Below are 16,638 nucleotides of genomic sequence, written 5' to 3' on the forward strand. Positions count from 1 at the left end.
TCTACATAAAAATAAGGGTAGTCTATTCTCTATGTAGTTATGAGTGTGGTACAACTCTCTAAAACGTCTATTAACTATTAATACAAAGTGAGCGACCACACTTTAAGGCCATTCTACATTTTCGCAAACTACCCTACATATCTAGGAGTAACTATTTGCAACTTAAACACATTCCTATATACCTCTATACCTTCCTGCTTCCTTCAAGATACCATCACCGAATGAACGAATACAACTTAAATTAGTTTATTCTCCAGGGTGCTTCCTTTCCCCCTCTCCATGAAACATAAGTACATTTTTTAAAGTCATATAAATGGACACCAAGTACCGGTAATTCAGTCTCTTTAAAACCTGCTTAATTTTAAAAGTTCTAGTAAGATGTGCTCAGGTTGGAAACTAAAAACTACCTTATAAGGGTATAAAAGACTGAAAGCAGGAAGCGGCTTTGACAAAACTAAGGAAGTTGCAGCGCGCTTGCTCACTGGGGGACTTTTTTGAGGCTACAGAAGTAACACATGACATCTTTCTCCCTCGAATTAAAATGTGACTTGGTTCACCAGTTAAAACGCAGAGGGAGATGGAAATGACCGGGAGTCGAAAGGAGAAGGTGGGTGGTCAAATGAAAGCCCCACTGTAGGTTCCCATTTTCAGAGTCCGATTCTTCCCTTTCCCCACCCACACCCTGGGCAGAATGTTGTCACAGCGATCTTGCAAAACCTACCAGAAGCGCTTCTCTTTTCTAGCACCCCTGCCAGGCCAGTCCCCGAGCTCGGCCCCTGGGTCCCCAAACCGACTGGCAAAAAGGGGCGCGGAGGGAAAGGAAAGCCGGATGGGTCGGGCCCGGGGACCACCCCCAAGACGACCGTCCCCAGCACTCTTTGGGCAGCACTGCCCACCGTAGTGGGGGAAGGGCCGGGAAGGGTCGCGCGGAGAAAGCCGCTGGGAGGGTTGGGGTTTGAACCTCGGGCCCGCGCCCCCGCCCCAGTCCTAGGAGGGAGAAACGAGGGGACCCGCGAGGCCCTGGCTCCGGGCCCCACCCCTCGCTGGCCGGCGGGTCTAGGACTGACAGCCGGCGGCGGCACCTCGCCTCACCATTCATTTCCAGGCCTCCTCCCTCCCCCGCCATTTTCCTTCCTCCGCCTCAGTTTCCCTACCCCCGCCCGTAAGCCCCCTTACCCCGTGCCACAGTCCACCACACAGGCCGGCAGCCGTCCCGCCATCTTCCTCCTCGCCTGCTGCTGCTGCTGCCGCCGTCTGCTCCGTGCTGCTGGGGGCCAGAGATTGGCGGCGGGAGACAAGGGCTATCTGACCATCCACAGCCGGGCCGCCTTCACCGTCCGAGGGGTAGCCGGGAAGCCGAAGCAGTAGCAAGAAAGCAGCAGGCTCGGTCAGCGGCTATCACTTCCGCAACCCAGGCAGGCAGGCAGTCCCCGCCCTGCCCCGCCGCGGCCTCCTCCCCCTCTCTCTTCCCTCCTCCTCACTCCTGCCCCCACCCTACAACTTCTTCCCCTCACGCCGCCTTTCCCCGGGAAGCCAAGATGGCCGCCGGTGCCGACGCCCCGGCCAGGCCAGGCCCAGGCCCCCAGCGCTCCCCCTTCAGCTCCGAGCGGGAGGGGCTAGCGAGCATGCGCAATAAGGTGCGTTCGCCTGCCGGGGCTCCGATCCTGAAGTTAGTGAAATCCACTGCGGGTTTTCCAGGAGTGTAGAGGCGGAGAAGTCTATCCGAGCTTCTAGTTCTGCTTCTGAAGCTGGAAGGGGCTTTTCGGTTCTAAGCCTTGGGTTAGTTTCAGCTACTTCTTTGCTAGGTTGAGGAAAGGTTGGAAGCGCCTCCTGCAGCCACGAATATCCTCCAGTGCCTGGGAGAAAACGGCTAATCGAAAACGTCCGCGGCATACATCCATTCTTAAAACTTGAGTGGCTGCTTTTCTGGGTGGAAAAGAGCGGTATCAGACAGGGTGAGCAGTCGGGGAACGGATGAACAAAGACTTGCACCGTGGCCCTGATGCCTTTGTTCCGAGTTTTATTCAGTTGTACTTGTGCGTTGTTACAGGACTTTAGAATGTAGCCCTGCCCCCCAACCCCCACCTCCCAGGGCCGACCTGTGCTCCTAAGGAAAGCAAACCTCCCAGGAATATATTCTGCATAACTATACAAATAGGCCTTTATTCAAGGCTTTTGGATTATGACAAAGATTACCCTCAGGAGTAGTAAGATTCTACTAGCAGGATAATAGAAAGGATTAACGCTCCCCCCCAAAAAAAAATTTTTTTTAAGTTAAAAACGGAGGCAGGCCGCAGTGGGTCATGCCTGTAATTTCAATGCTTTGGAAGGCCGAGGTGGGAGGATAGGGTAGCTTGAGGCTAGGAGTTTGAGACCAGCCTGGGCAACATGGGGAGCACCCCCCCATCCCTCCAAAAAAGAAAAGAAAACTGGAAAGCCTTAAAGAAACCTTTCAAACTTTAGTGTGTATCAGAATCACCTGAAAGGTTTGTTAAAACAGATTGCTGGTCCACACCCCCAGAATTCTCTGACTGGGCTGTCTGAAATAATGCCTGAGTATTTGCATATCTAATAAGTTCCTAGTTCCACTTTAGGACCCTAGAAGGTTAATATTTTCCTCTCTACCAGGCTTATCTTACGATAAACTATTCTGGGTTTGCTAATTTGTAGCTAAAATAAAAATATTCTTTAAAAGGAAGGATGTCTTATTCAGTCCATAAGATCATCTAATGTGGTATTAAGCTGGCCTGGGGGATGAATCGGTTGTTTCATTCATTCATTTGACAGGTAAGTATTGCTTACCTACTCTATTATGACAGGGTCTGTGCTGACTCCGAATATTCGGTGGGATGCAAAATAGTTAACTTCTCTTGTAGAGTTTACAGATAGCGGAAAACAGACAAATTGTGTTAAGCGCAATAGAAAGAAGAGAGCGGAGGACTCTGAGAAATGAGGGCGAGGAGAGGGACAATGAGAGGAAGGTGGAAGGCAGGAAGGAGTCTGACCAGCTGGTATTTAAAAGCTGAGATGGGGGGAAGAGTCTCCCAGGAGAGTGAACAGCAAGTGTCAAGGACCTGAGGCAGGAACAAGCTTGGCTTCTTCCACAAATTGAAAGAAGATCCATATGAAAGAGTCAGAGAAGATGCAATGGGAGATGAAGCCTGAGAGATAAGGAAGAGTCAAACAGTGCAAGAATTTGTAGACTGCTCTAAGCATTTTAAAGTTTATCTTAAAAGCAGCTTGATAAATTAGATTTATGGTAATTAGTTTAAAAATAAAAATAAAGCAACTTGAAAGGATTTAGGCACGAAAAAGTTGTGGCTGCTTTGTAGAGAATGGTTCCAGCAGAGTCCAGATGGAATCATACATTGTATGATATGCTGTGTTCCGGAGTTCGCAGATAGAAGTATGTGAGGGCCAACATCCAGATGGAATCAGGTATGTGCAGAGGAGACTCACTAAAGGGCATCATCATCAATTAGTGCCCAGCATGTCTGCAGCTATTCACGAGAGAAGGCTTTTCTTAGAGGTTGTTTTCAAAGAAGTCAAACAACTGGTTGTCTCAGATTCGTTGTCGTTGGTTTCTCCACTACATTTTAGAAGATGCTAGATGGGGATTCTTTGCTGCCGCTTCTACTATCTGGTAATTAAAGTCCTTTGAGGAAGCATATGCTTGAAGATTGGCTCTGACAGAGAAGACAGATGTGGCTTAGTAGGGGTACAATAAATGGTTGTTTCAGCAGTTACAAGTAGTAAGTCAGGAGTGAAGAGATCCTACCAAAGAAGTTTCGAGAGCAGAGGTTAGTGCCCTCGGTCACTTGGGCAGCCCATGCCGGTGGCCCTCAAGGTAGCTGCCCACACTCTGGCCTTGCACAGTTGTCATGGAAGTAGTTAAGCGGGGTTGGAAACTAGTGCTTCGAGGTCTAGGCGGGTACTGTTATGAGTGAAGGGGGCCATGAGGAGGGTATGGCAATGTGAGAGCCCACAACCCAACAGAAGGCAACAGACAACAGTTGCCATGTGGAAATACAGCCCTGGTATTGCCAGAGCCTTTTTTCTTCCCCAAGAGAAATCTGAAATCTGCATTTTTATCTTTGGTAACTGTAACAGCTTGAACGTGTTCCCCAAAGTTCATGTGTGAGAAATATAATTTCCAGTGCAACAGTGCTGAGAGGTGGGAGCTTTAAGAGATGATTAGGCCAGGAGGACACTGTCTTCATGAATGAATCACAGGACTGGGTGCCTGATACAAAGGAGTTTGCCCCCCCTTCCCTCTCTCTCTTGCCCATGTGATACCTTCCACCATGTTTTGACACAGCAGGGACGCCTTCACCAGATGATGGCCCTTTGATCTTGGACTTCCCAGCCTCTAAAACTATGAAAAATAATTTCTGTCCTCCAGTCTCTGATATTCTGTAAGCAGCACAAACTAGACTAAGATAGTAACTAATTTTTTTCTGCATGTCATATCTGACCTGTGGCCTGCCAGTTTGCATCTTTTGATTTCAGAAGCTACATGTGGTTCAGTAGTTTGCTGCCTTCAAATATGAAGCTCATGTCAGTGCTAAGTACTATCTCTCATTTCATAGGCATGAGGAAACTGTCACAGTCTCACATAGTCAAGACTGTCCTGTGTTTGTAAAGGCAGTAACTGTTAGAAGCATTTGGAAGCTTTCAGTGCTTGTTGGAAATGTCATTGGTGCTCATTCCTCATAATCTTGTCTACCCAAACATTTTGCTTGCTTAAGATCCCTTCTACTTCCTGTTTGCTGCATGCCAAATTGGCCAGCCTCTCTGCTACTGTGGTGGCCCAGTCTTCCTCAGCTGCACATAGCCTTCAGTCACACATCCGCAAAGTATTTCTGACCACCCTGTGTGCATATGCACCCCCTCCCTGCTTACTCATCTCCAAACACAGAAGCAAAGGATGTCAGAGACAGTTCATCCTTCATTTCATATTTGTCCCTAATAGCACCTCAATTTCCTTTCAGTTCAGGTCAACCCGGTCCTTGGTTCTTACCCATTTCCAAACCTGTTCCCAAACTTTCAAGCATTTGTGAGTCTTGCAGTATCCCTTTTCTGTGACTCAAGTTAGCCACAGCAAGTTCCCATTACTTGCATCAAATTTGAGAAGCCTTAGTGGTACAGAAGCCCACAGAGTTTAAGTGAGTTTTCCCAATATCTTTTTTTTTTTTTTTTTCTGACATGGAGTCTCGCTCTGTCGCCCAGGCTGGAGTGCAGTGTGGTGCGATCTCGGCTCACTGCAAGCTCTGCCTCCTGGGTTCACGCCATTCTCCTACCTCAGCCTCCCAAGTAGCTGGGACTATAGGCGCCTGCCACCATACCCGGCTAATTTTTTTTTTTTTTTTTTTTTTTTGTAGAGATGGGGTTTCATCGTGTTAGCCAGGATGGTCTCGATTTCCTGACCTCGTGATCTGCCAGCCTCGGCCTCCCAAAGTGCTGGGATTACAGGTATGAGCCACCACTCCCGGCCCCCAATATCTTAAAGAAACTAAGGAACAGAGTCCAAACCAAAATCCAGTTCTTACGCCTTTTGGGGGGCTCTATAATTGAAATGACAAATTAGCAAATTGTCTTTGGATCTTAAAAAGTGTCCAGGAAATTCATGTCACTCAATTTCCATTATTTTAAGATGAAAAATAGTATTTTAAAAATCAACTTAGGTACGTACTACAGGGCTGACTGTTTGCAAATTGGCAGATGAATCAGATTCACAGAGAGCATTAATTCAGAGCAGATAAGTGGTCAAAGTACCCCAAGCAGCCTAGTGGTCAGAGGGGAGGGACTGTGAAAACTGTCTTCTTCTTTCTCAAGTTGATCTTAGCAACTAACTTATTGTGTAGAGAGAGCACTGATTTTAGACTCAAGAGACTTGAATTGAGTATAAACTATTTCACTTACTCTGTTTCTTCATCTATAAATTGACAGGAATATTTAACCTATAGGGTTGTTGTAAAGCTTGAATTGGTAAGAAGCCTATTATAAATTACAGAGTGACCTTATTATGGACAGATCAAGAGGAATATGGTTTAATTATAAAGTAATGACTGACTTATTACTTAAACATTCAAAATGAAACACGCACTTGTCCTCCTCTTCACAGATGTTATCTTGGGGCCCGTGTGCCTACTCTTTTAATGCTACCATTGTGCAAAATATTTTTAGAAGCTCTTCTTTAGACTTGCCTTCAAAGCCTACAGCACATTGTTTTAAATGTCTTCACTGGTGGCAGATCTTGCCCTCTGTGAGTAGATTTCATTTTGAGGATTAGCCAAAAATTATTTCTTCAGAGCCAAGTCCAGTAAATAAATGGCTTATCAACTAGGGTTGTTTTTTATCAAAAGTTTCATGTGACTATAAGTAAAACTGGTTTTCTTAAGTGACTTATAAACTGCCTCTAGATGAAGTTATAGATTATTTTATTCAGTGGCTGCATCCCTGGGGGCTATAGACTGAATGTCTATGTTCTCTCACCCCCCAACCAATTCCTATGTTGAAAGTCTAACCCCCAGGGTGATGGTATTAGGAAGTGGGGCCTTTGGAAAGTGATTAGGTCATGAGGGCAGACCCCCTCATGAATGGGATTAGTTCTCTTTTAAAAGAGACCTCAAAAAACTGCCTCACCCTTTCCACCGTTGTGAGGACACAAGAAGACAGCCATCTATCAAATGGAAAGCTAGCCCTTCACCAAAGGTAGATCTGCTCACATCTTGATCTTGGACTTCTCAGCTTGCAGAACTATGAGAAATAAATTTCTATTGTGTTTGTTTGCTTGTTTGTTTGTTTGTTTTTTGAGGTGGAGTCTCACTTGTCGCCCAGGCTGGAGTGCAGTGGCTCAATCTTTGCTCACTGCAACCTCTGCCTTCCGGGTTCAAGCAATTCTCCTGCCTCAGCCTCCCGAGTAGCTGGGACAACAGGCGCATGCCACGAAGCCCTGCTAATTTTTATATTTTTGGTAGAGACAAGATTTCACCATGTTGACCAGGCTGGTCTCAAACTCCTGAGCTCAAGTGATCTGCTCGCCTCGGCCTCCCAAAGTGCTGGGATTACAAGCTTGAGCCACCACACCCGGCCAAATTTCTATTTTTTTACAAAGCCTAAATTTGTGTTGTTTATAAATAAATTGTTTTTTGATAAGGGATTGAATATCCCTTATCTAAAATGCTTAGGACTACAGATAATTTGGATTTTTTCAGATTTGGGAATATGCACATATACAAAATGAAACATCTTGGGGATGAGACCCAAGCGTAAACACCAAATTCATTTATATTTCATATGTGCCTTATACACATAGTCTGAAGGTAATTTTATACAATATTTTCAATTTGTGCATGAAACAAAGTTTGTATTTACATGTATTTACTTGAAGAATTTTCCATTTGTGGTGTCATGTCAGTGCTCAGAAGGTTTCAGATTTTGGATTTTGGATTTTCAGATTAGGGATGCTTCACTAGGGATGCTTTGTTATGGCAGCCTGAACAAGCCAAGACGCTGGGATAAAAATAGTCATTATATGCTTGATTTCATTGAAAATATATTTCGCTTTTTTTTTTTTGAGGTGGAGTCTTGCCCTGTCGCCCAGGCTGGAGTGCAGTGGCGTGATCTCGGCTCACTGCAAGCTCCACCTCCTGGATTCAAGCAATTCTCCTGCCTCAGCCTCCCAAGTAGCTGGGATTATAGACATGTACCACCACACCCAGCTAATTTTTGTATTTTTAGTAGAGATGGAGTTTCACCATGTTGGCCAGGATGGTCTTGAACTTCTGACCTCAAATGATCCACCCGCCTCGGCTTCCCAAAGTGCTGAGATTACAGGTGTGAGCCACCGTACCCAGCCTGAAAATATATTTCATAGATAATATCTGTACAACATTTGAAATGAGGTGAGATTCTGTGGGATAAGATCCTAATCCCCTCACTGCCTGTAAAGAATGAATAGTTTAATTAAATTTTGACTCTAATTTAAAGAAAAGTTACGCCCTGTCTGCCCCCACCCTGACCCCCAAACACACACACACACACTTGCGCAAACATATACACCTCCTGTTATATATAAAAACAGATTCTAGATGGATGACAAATCTCCAGTATACAATAAAATCCATACTCCTTATTGGGACCTACAAAGCCCTCCATATTCTGGTGCCCACCTCAGTGTTCAGCTTGTCTCATCTTCACCTGGTTCCATTGAGCCACATTAACCTTCTTGTTGCTGTTCACACCCACCAGGCTGTTCCCACCTGCGTCCACTCCCCGGACTTCTCCACCAGTCATCAATTAATCCTGAATCACTTGCCTCCTCACAGAAGCCTTTCCTGACCTGCCAATGTAAAGTAGCCTGTCTCACTGTCTTCCCCATCACCAAGTATTAATTATCTGGGGGAAATGTCTTATTTACTTATTGGTTTGTTTGTTTCTTATCAACTAGGGTTGTCTCTCCCAGTTAGAAAGGACTCCCACCAGAGTTGGAAGAGAGCCTGGCATATAATAAGTGCTCAATAAATATCTGTTGAGAGAATAAATGAATCAAATAACAAAAATAAAACTATAAATTATAAGAAATTAGAAGGGAATTTAGAAAAAAATGTTTATATAATCTCAAGGTGGGGAGGACTTTCTGAAGTAAAAGAAGAAACCCATAGCCATTAATAGGAAGATTTGGTTACATGAACAATTAAATTCCTACTAAGTTACATTTTTAAATTATAGATCAGAAGAAGATATTTTAAAATAGAAAAAATATCCAGAGCTGTATGGAAAATGAACATGCTGATCACTGGTGGAGATGTGAATTGCCACACCCTTCTGGAAAGTTATCTAGCAGTATCTTCTAAAACAACATTCACATATATTAGACTTAGGAATTTCATTTTGTTGAATTCTAAAGACATACAAATACTGATGTCGGAGAGACCGTGATTATGAAAGATTTTAAAATTAGAAGATTTAGAAATACATTGTTCGTTCCCAGTGCCATTATGGCCAGGTAAATCTCAGGGGCTTTCTTAGCCCAGAAGGCAAGGCTGGATCTTGAGGGGCAACTAGCAATCTCTTCCATCTGTCTGTATTAACCTAGAGAGATATGGAGCAGAGATTGACACTTACTCCTTCTTCCTTAGTAACAACACCTGGATTTTATTCAGATGCTGTGTACCCAGCCAAAAGACTACATTTCTCAATCTCCATTGTAGCTGGATGTGGCTGTGTGATCAAGTTATGACCAATGAGATATAAGTAGAAGTAGCTTGGCCAGGCACAGTGGCTCACACCTGTAATCCCAGCACTTTGGGAGGCCAAAGCAGGAGGATCACTTGCACTCAGGAGTTGGAAACTGCAGACCAGCCTGGAGAACATAGTGACACCTTGTCTCTACACAAAATGAAAAAATTAGCTGGCTATAGTGGCATGTGCCTGTGGTCCCAGCTACTTCCAGCTACTTAGGAGGCTGAGATGGAAGGATCGCTTGAGGCTGGGAGATTGAGGCCTCAGTGAGCCATGATCATGCCACTGTACTCCAGCCTGGGTGACAAGAGCAAGACCCTGTCTCTCAAAAAAAAACGTAGCTGGGTGGAACATCTGGAAAACATCTTTAAAGAAGACTGACTCAATTAGGAGGAGTGCCATTTTGTTTCTTGCCCTCCACCCTTCTTCCTGCCTGAAACAGGTAAGGTGACTGCCGCTCTTTGGCCATTGTGGATGACAAACTGAACTTGAGACTGAAAGCCACGTCCTATAAAAGATAAATAGGGCTGGGCGCGGTGGCTCACGCCTGTAATCCCAGCACTTTGGGAGGCCAAGACGAGCGGATCACGAGGTCAGGAGATCGAGACCATCCCGGCTAACATGGTGTAAACCTCATCTCTACTAAAAACACAAAAAAATTAGCCAGGCGTGGTGGCGGGCACCTGTAGTCCCAGCTACTCCGGAGGCTGAGGCAGGAGAATGGTGTGAACCCGGGAGGCGGAGCTTGCAGTGAGCCAAGATGACACCACTGCACTCCAGCCTGGGCTACAGAGCAAGACTCCGTCTCAAAAAAAAAAAAAAAAGATAAATAGGAGCCCAGGTACCTTGTGACGCTGGAGTGTCATATTAGCCCTGGACTACTCACCTCCAGACTTGTTTTATATGACAGAAAAATAAACCCTTAGTGTTTAAGCCACTATAATTTGGCATTTTTGGTTATATGCAACTGAATCGAATACTAATTGATAATACCATGTTATAATGTTAAATATAAAAGGTAAGTTGCTAAGTAAAGCCAGAAGAATATAAACTCAAACGTGTATAGGTGATAGGCCAGTAATACAGAAAGGTGGATGAGTGACAGTATAAATAGTAGGGATGCAGAGGACATGTTTAATTGGAAAGCCCCTGCAACATTAATGATATTACCATGTGGCCGTGTGGATTGAGATCTTCCGGTTTTTCATGTTAAATTTCCCCAGTGTTCTGCAAACAAAACATATTCCCAGCTGTATCTACATTGCAGCCTATCAGTTTGTGACTTTTGATTTGTAGTATGGTCTAATATTTAGAAAAATGGAATAAAAGGGAGAAGGATGGAAGGGAGAAAAGAAGGAAGGGTGGACCAGCACTTCAGGAGGCCGAGATGGCTGGACTATGAGGTCAAGAGTTCGAGACAAGCCTGGCTAATCTGGTGAAACCCTGCCTCTGGTAAAAATACAAAAATTAGCTGGCCATGGTGGCAGGTGCCTGTAATCCCAGCTACTTGGGAGGCTGAGGCAGGAGAATCGCTTGAACTCAGGAAGCGGAGGTTGCAGTCAGCCGAGATTGTGCCATTGCACTCCAGCCTGGGTGATAGAGCGAGATTCAATCTCAAAAAAAAAAGTTATTGTCTGCTGTGTGTTTAACTGGGAGTCTAATATGCAAACATGTGACCTTGCCAGTTTGGAGAAAATCCAGGAAATGGTACAAATGGTACCTTGATTTTTTTTTTTCTTTTTTCCTTTTGAGACAGAATCTCTTGCTCTGTCACCCAGGCTGGAGCGCAATGGCACAATCTTGGCTGACTGCAACCTCCGCTTCCCAAGTTCAAGCGATTCTCCTGCCTCAGCCCCCCGAGCAGCTGGTATTACAGGCATATGCCACCCCACCCAGCTAATTTTTGTATTTTTAGTAGAGATGGGGTTTCACCATGTTGTCCAGGCTGGTCTTGAACTCCTGACCTCATGATCCACCCACCTTGGCCTCCCAAAGTGCTGGGATTACAGGCATGAGCCACCACGCCCGCCACCTTGATTATTATTTAAATAAATGATGAATAAAAGTACATTCTTATTTTAGATTATAATGTGGCCCAATATATACATTTCACTTAGTGTAGCACATCACATTGTTCTTATTAAAACTATTTCTAGTTTTACACCAGCTCAGATTTTTAAATATTCATTGCTTTTTTCTACTTCTGTCTCAGGCATTGCCATTCTCTTCAAAACATATTTGAAAAATGTCCAGGCTTCTCATCTCAGTGTAGAACTGTTCAGTTTGTTCCAGTGTGACAAGAAGAAATTGGACTGAGAATACTGTTTTTTATGAGACATCCATTTTCTTCCTGTGATGAATTTGACAACTTGTGACAATTCTCACATTTTGGAACAAGTCTCCTAATATAGAAGAAGCTAATAATGATAATATAATAAATTATAAATTATTTGACTGTTTTCAATTTATCCAAAAGGAAGCTTATCAAACTTTCTCCTCCTACTTTCTGCTCCACCCCACCCCCCAGCCCCTGATGCACACGCTGTGCCATCACCGCACTTATGCCTAGAGAATTATGATCCTTAAATAGCAGTCAGTTGTTCTAGCAGTGTATCAGTTAGACATCCTAGAATATTTCACAAAATAATAATTTTGCAGAAGGAACATTATAGCTCCCTAGTCTAGCAAATGAGGGAACTAGGGTACAGAGAAATTAAGTGACTTAAGATCTCACAACAAACTAGTGGAGTACTTCTACTTAAATATATCTCTAGATACTCATAGAAGGTAAAAGCTACATTGAAAATTCACACAACTCTTCTGGAAAATGGCAAATTCAATGATGCTATAAAGTCTGGCATAATATTCTAGTGGTCAAGACACTTTGGGTAGTAAATGAGAGAGGCCAAATTCAAATCAGGCTATGAATAAAAAGAAATGTTTTCTTTCAAGTGGGTGGAGCTCAAGTAAGTGTAAATTCCAGGGGATAAATTGGATTCAGACATAGCTGGATGCAAAGGCTCAAAAATGTCATCAGAATCTGCCTCTCTTTCTCTCTTGGTGTTGCTTGCCACTGTGTTGTCCTCATTCTCAGGTAACTTGACTCACAGAGTGACAACAATGGCTTATATCCTAATGGTTGATCAACCACAGGGCAGAGTACACTTTTCCTCAGTGGTCCAAGCAAAAGTCCTGGGGCTGACTCTCATTGGCTGACTTGGATCAGGTGTCATTCTAGAGCACAACACGGTGACTCCACGTGGCCAAGCTTGAATCTCATGCCACATCCCTACCACTAAAAAGAACCACATCCAGCCACTAAAAAGAACCACATGGACAGAAGGGGAGGAGTGGTTACAAAGGGAAAAATAAATGTTTATTACCCAGAAAGGGATAATTAATATAAGGCAAGCAAAACAGGGAAAAAAAAAAAGTCCATTAAAAATTCAATTTACACTATTTACACTCACATTGCACTGTAAACTAATGCAATTAAGAGTCTCATTTCTTGCTTAGTGGTTAGGGATTTATATTTCATAAAAAAAATACTACCAACATTAAGGGGATACTGTAAAAGAAGAAAACAAAGATATGCAATGAAAAAAACTGGGCTTTGCAAAAAAAAAAAAATGTACTGTGAGTGTGTGTTTATTATATTGTTAGTCCATAAATGAACACAAAGGCAAATGAAAAATAAAGACACTGGACATCTGCCAAACATTACATTAATCTCAATATTTGATGATTCCATCAGTCTTGCACTGGGGAAAGCAGTCATTATGTTTTTGTGGTAGCATTTGTTTATTTTGGTTTCCATATCATCTCAAATGCTGATGAGCTTGTGCTAGCTACACGTAATAGTATTTTATTAAAAGGCATATAATTATTTTGTTCATAAAGAGAAGTAGTCTCATACATGGCCAATTCTTTATCATAACTAGCATTCTCTTCATTCATTTGTCCGTTCATTCATTCGATTATATTATGTGCCAGTTAGGAACTAGGAACAAGGCAGGACTCTAAGGAGATGACTAATTTGCAGCCCCACCCTTTGAAGTCAAAGTACAGTAAAGGGAAACAGACAAGTAAAAATTAAAGTACACCATGACAAGTGATTAACATAGGGCTTTAGAAGGAGAGGAGGATTCTAAGTTAGAGATCAAAGAAAGCTTCAAAGATGGCTTAGGGAATGCTTTCCAGGGTGGAAAGGAGGTTAAAGGCAATTCTAGAGAAAATAACATGCAATGACACACAGACTTAAAAGAACCCTGGGTGTTTAAGAAATGGGTTACAACTCTGGCTATGACATAGGGTGTGTACAGGGGAACAGTTGATGTTAATGACTTTGTGTGCTAAGTTTGGACTTTGCCTTGTAATTCTAAAACTGCCTCAGCTAGAACCAGAGTGACAGTAAAGAGCCATCTGGATAACTTGTTAAAAATACAGATTGCTCAGACCTCACTTCTAGAAATTTTGATTCAGAGGAATCTGTGTTTTAAAAAAAAAATTCCAGCTGGGCTCAGTGGCATGCACCTATAATCTCAGCTACTTGGGAGACTGAGGCCGGAGGATCACACGAGGTCAAGAGTTTGAGACCAAACTGAGAAACATAGCAAGACCTCATCTAAAAAAATGAAAAATTTCCTATGTAATTCTGGAGTACATCCAAGTTTGAGAACCACTGTGTGTAGGAAATGAGGATTCGTCAAAGGGTCTTGGGAAAAGTAATAACATACTTTGGAAAGAGAAGCCGGGCATGATGGCTCACGCCTGAAATCCCAGCACTTTGGGAGGCTGAGGCAGGTGGATCACCTGAGGTCAGGAGTTTGAGACCAGCTTGGCCAATATGGTGAAACCCCACATCTACTAAAAATACAAAAATTAGCCGGGCTTGGTGGCGTGCACCTGTAATCCCAGACTCTAGGGAGGCCGAGGCAGGAGAATCACTTGAACTTGGGAGGCAGAGGTTGCAGTGAGCCGAGATCATGCCATTGCACTCCAGACTGGGCAGCAGAGCGAGACGCCATCTCAAAAAAAAAAAGAGAGAGCCCTTTTTTCCCAGTGGCAAAGTGTTTTACAGCATGTCAAAACAGGAGATGGGGAGACCTGATAAGAGAGTGTGTGACAGAACAAATCAGAAATGGTGAGCACCTGCACTGTAGCAGAGGCAGTGGGGGTGGAGAGGAGGCGAATGTTCAGAGGCATTTCTGAGAAATGTAATCCACAGGACCAGATGAGCTGTTTGATGTGAAAAGGGATGGATTTTAATTTGAAAAGGGTGCCTTTGAGAACCGGAAGTGACAGGTAAGCAGGAAGCGTGGCTGTGTCTACAACAGCTGAATGTTAGCTCAAGGTGGGAGACCAGGCTGGAGCTTGCCATGGCAGGAGGCCAAGGCTTGGGGCTTGGCTAGCCAAGAGCCAGAGGCTCAGATCCCGGAACCCTGAGGTTGCAGGCTTGCTCACTACCCTTTGCCTGGGGACACATCCCCTTTGTTCTACCTGTGGCTCCTTGCCAGTAGTCATCTCTCATAGCCCTGTAGTTAGGTTTGGTTTTTTTGTTGGTTTTGTTTTGTGTTTGAGACAGGGTCTCACTCTCTCGCCCAGACTGGAGTGTAGTGTCGTGATCTCAGCTCACCACAACCTCTGCCCCAGGCTCAGATTCTCCTGCCTCAGCCTCCTGAGTAGGTGGGATTACAGGTGCACACACTACCTCCCAGCTAATTTTTGTATTTTTAATAGAGACAGGATTTTACCATGTTGGCCAGGCTGGTCTCAAACTCCTTGACCTCAGGTGATCCACCCGCCTCGGCCTCCCAAAGTGGTGGGATTACAGGTGTGAGCTACCGTGCCCAGCCCCTGTAGTTAGGTTTTATCTCTAGTCTGTATAACTGCCTGAAGCCAGAACTATGATTTATCTGTATGTTCTCAGACCCTAAACTAGTGCTGACACATATTTGATGCTCACTAATAATTTCTAGGTGAATGAATTTTATTAATTTCCTAGATAATTACAGCTACCATAGCCTGATTATATCTGAATAGTCCTTTGGCCTCATTTTTTGTGATAATTATATACATTTGTCTTTCTGTAATTCTACATGCTTCCATTATGACTTTCCAAAATTCGCATTTTTGTGAAGAAGAGAGTAAGCAAAAGACATTCCTTCCTCCCAAACATTAATTACTACAAGATGCCTGTATAATTAGTGAAACAGGCATCTCCTACATGTGTTAATTTAGATTCCACCAAAAAGTGCTTGACTAACAAAAAAATTTAAAAATTTTCCATTGAATTACTTTAAAACAAGGAATAATTTTCAATTTAGTTATCCAGACTATTTGTATGGATCCAGAGAGATTATTTTTAAATAAGGTGTTATGGGCCAGGCATGGTGGCTCACACCTATAATCCCAGCACTTTGGGAGACCAAGGTGGGTGGATCACCTGAGGTCAGGAGTTTGAGGCCAGCCTGGCCAACATGGAGAAACCCTGTCTCTACTAAAATTACAAAAAATTAGCTGGGTGTGGTGATGCGTGCCTGTAATCCCAGCTACTTGGGAGGCTGAGTCAGGAGAATCGCTTGAACCCAGGAGGCAGAGGTTGCAGTGAGCCGAGATCGCACCATTGCACTCCAGCCTGGGCAACAAGAGCAAAACTCTGTCTCAAAATAAACAAATAAATAAAAAATAAAGTGTTATGATCATGTCTAAAGTATCTATTTGTCTTTTTCACATATGATGCTACATGGAATAAGTTAGAGAAGCTTTACTCAAGCCCCAAAGTAGTCACTACCATGAATGATAAGTAATATAAGGACGAAAATGTAAGAGAAGTAAGTTTCTTCACTGTGTATGTGGTTTCATTCTGTTCATGGATTGGATGATTCCTCTTTCATTAACTTTTCCATTTTCTTTGCCTTTCTTGCAGATAAGTACCCTCTGAGAACCAAAAAGGAATATACTGTTTATAGAGATTTCAAATCAGCAGAAAACTCAAATAGTTATAACTTTTCTTTATAATCCATCATGAAAAAGAGTAACGACAAGTAAGCAAACTAATATCAGCTATTTCAATAGTTTCTTTTCGTTTTTTTTCTTTTTGAGACAGAGTCTCGACAGGCTGGAGTGCAGTGGCGCGATCTCAGCTCACTGCAACCTCCGCCTCCTGGGTTCAAGCGATTCTCCTGCCTCAGCCTCCCGAATAGCTGGGACTACAGGTGCATGCCACCATGCCCAGCTAATTTTTGTATTTTTAGTAGAGATGGGGTTTCACCATGTTGGCCAGGATGGTCTCCATCTCTTGACTCATGATCCTCCCGCCTCGACCTCCCAAAGTGCTGGGATTACAGGCGTGAGCCACTGCGCCCGACTTTTTTTTTTTTTTTTTAAATA

General features: G+C 43.6%; 1 protein-coding gene and 1 long non-coding RNA gene across 4 annotated transcripts in view; one reads left to right on the plus strand and one right to left on the minus strand.

Moving 5' to 3' along the window:
- The window catches only part of ACTR3 (actin related protein 3), a 73,544-nt gene extending 70,854 nt beyond the window's left edge, over positions 1-2,690 (minus strand). The window contains exon 1 of the mRNA XM_063647375.1: positions 1,177-2,690. Coding sequence (XP_063503445.1) covers positions 1,177-1,220 — 44 coding nt within the window. The 5' untranslated portion in view covers positions 1,221-2,690. The remainder of the gene's footprint in view (positions 1-1,176) is intronic.
- On the plus strand, positions 1,838-10,730 carry LOC129031261 (uncharacterized). 3 transcript variants are annotated; one of them, XR_010122790.1, is made up of 4 exons: positions 1,838-1,955; positions 5,382-5,472; positions 8,254-8,352; positions 8,734-10,730. It is a non-coding gene; the product is annotated as an uncharacterized LOC129031261 (long non-coding RNA). The 3 variants fall into 3 exon arrangements; XR_008500986.2 differs by having other exon boundaries at positions 9,144-10,730; XR_010122789.1 differs by having other exon boundaries at positions 8,254-10,730.
- Positions 10,731-16,638: the final 5,908 nt, after the last annotated feature.

Source organism: Pongo pygmaeus, chromosome 11, assembly GCF_028885625.2.
Source record: "Pongo pygmaeus isolate AG05252 chromosome 11, NHGRI_mPonPyg2-v2.0_pri, whole genome shotgun sequence".
NCBI lineage: Eukaryota > Metazoa > Chordata > Mammalia > Primates > Hominidae > Pongo > Pongo pygmaeus.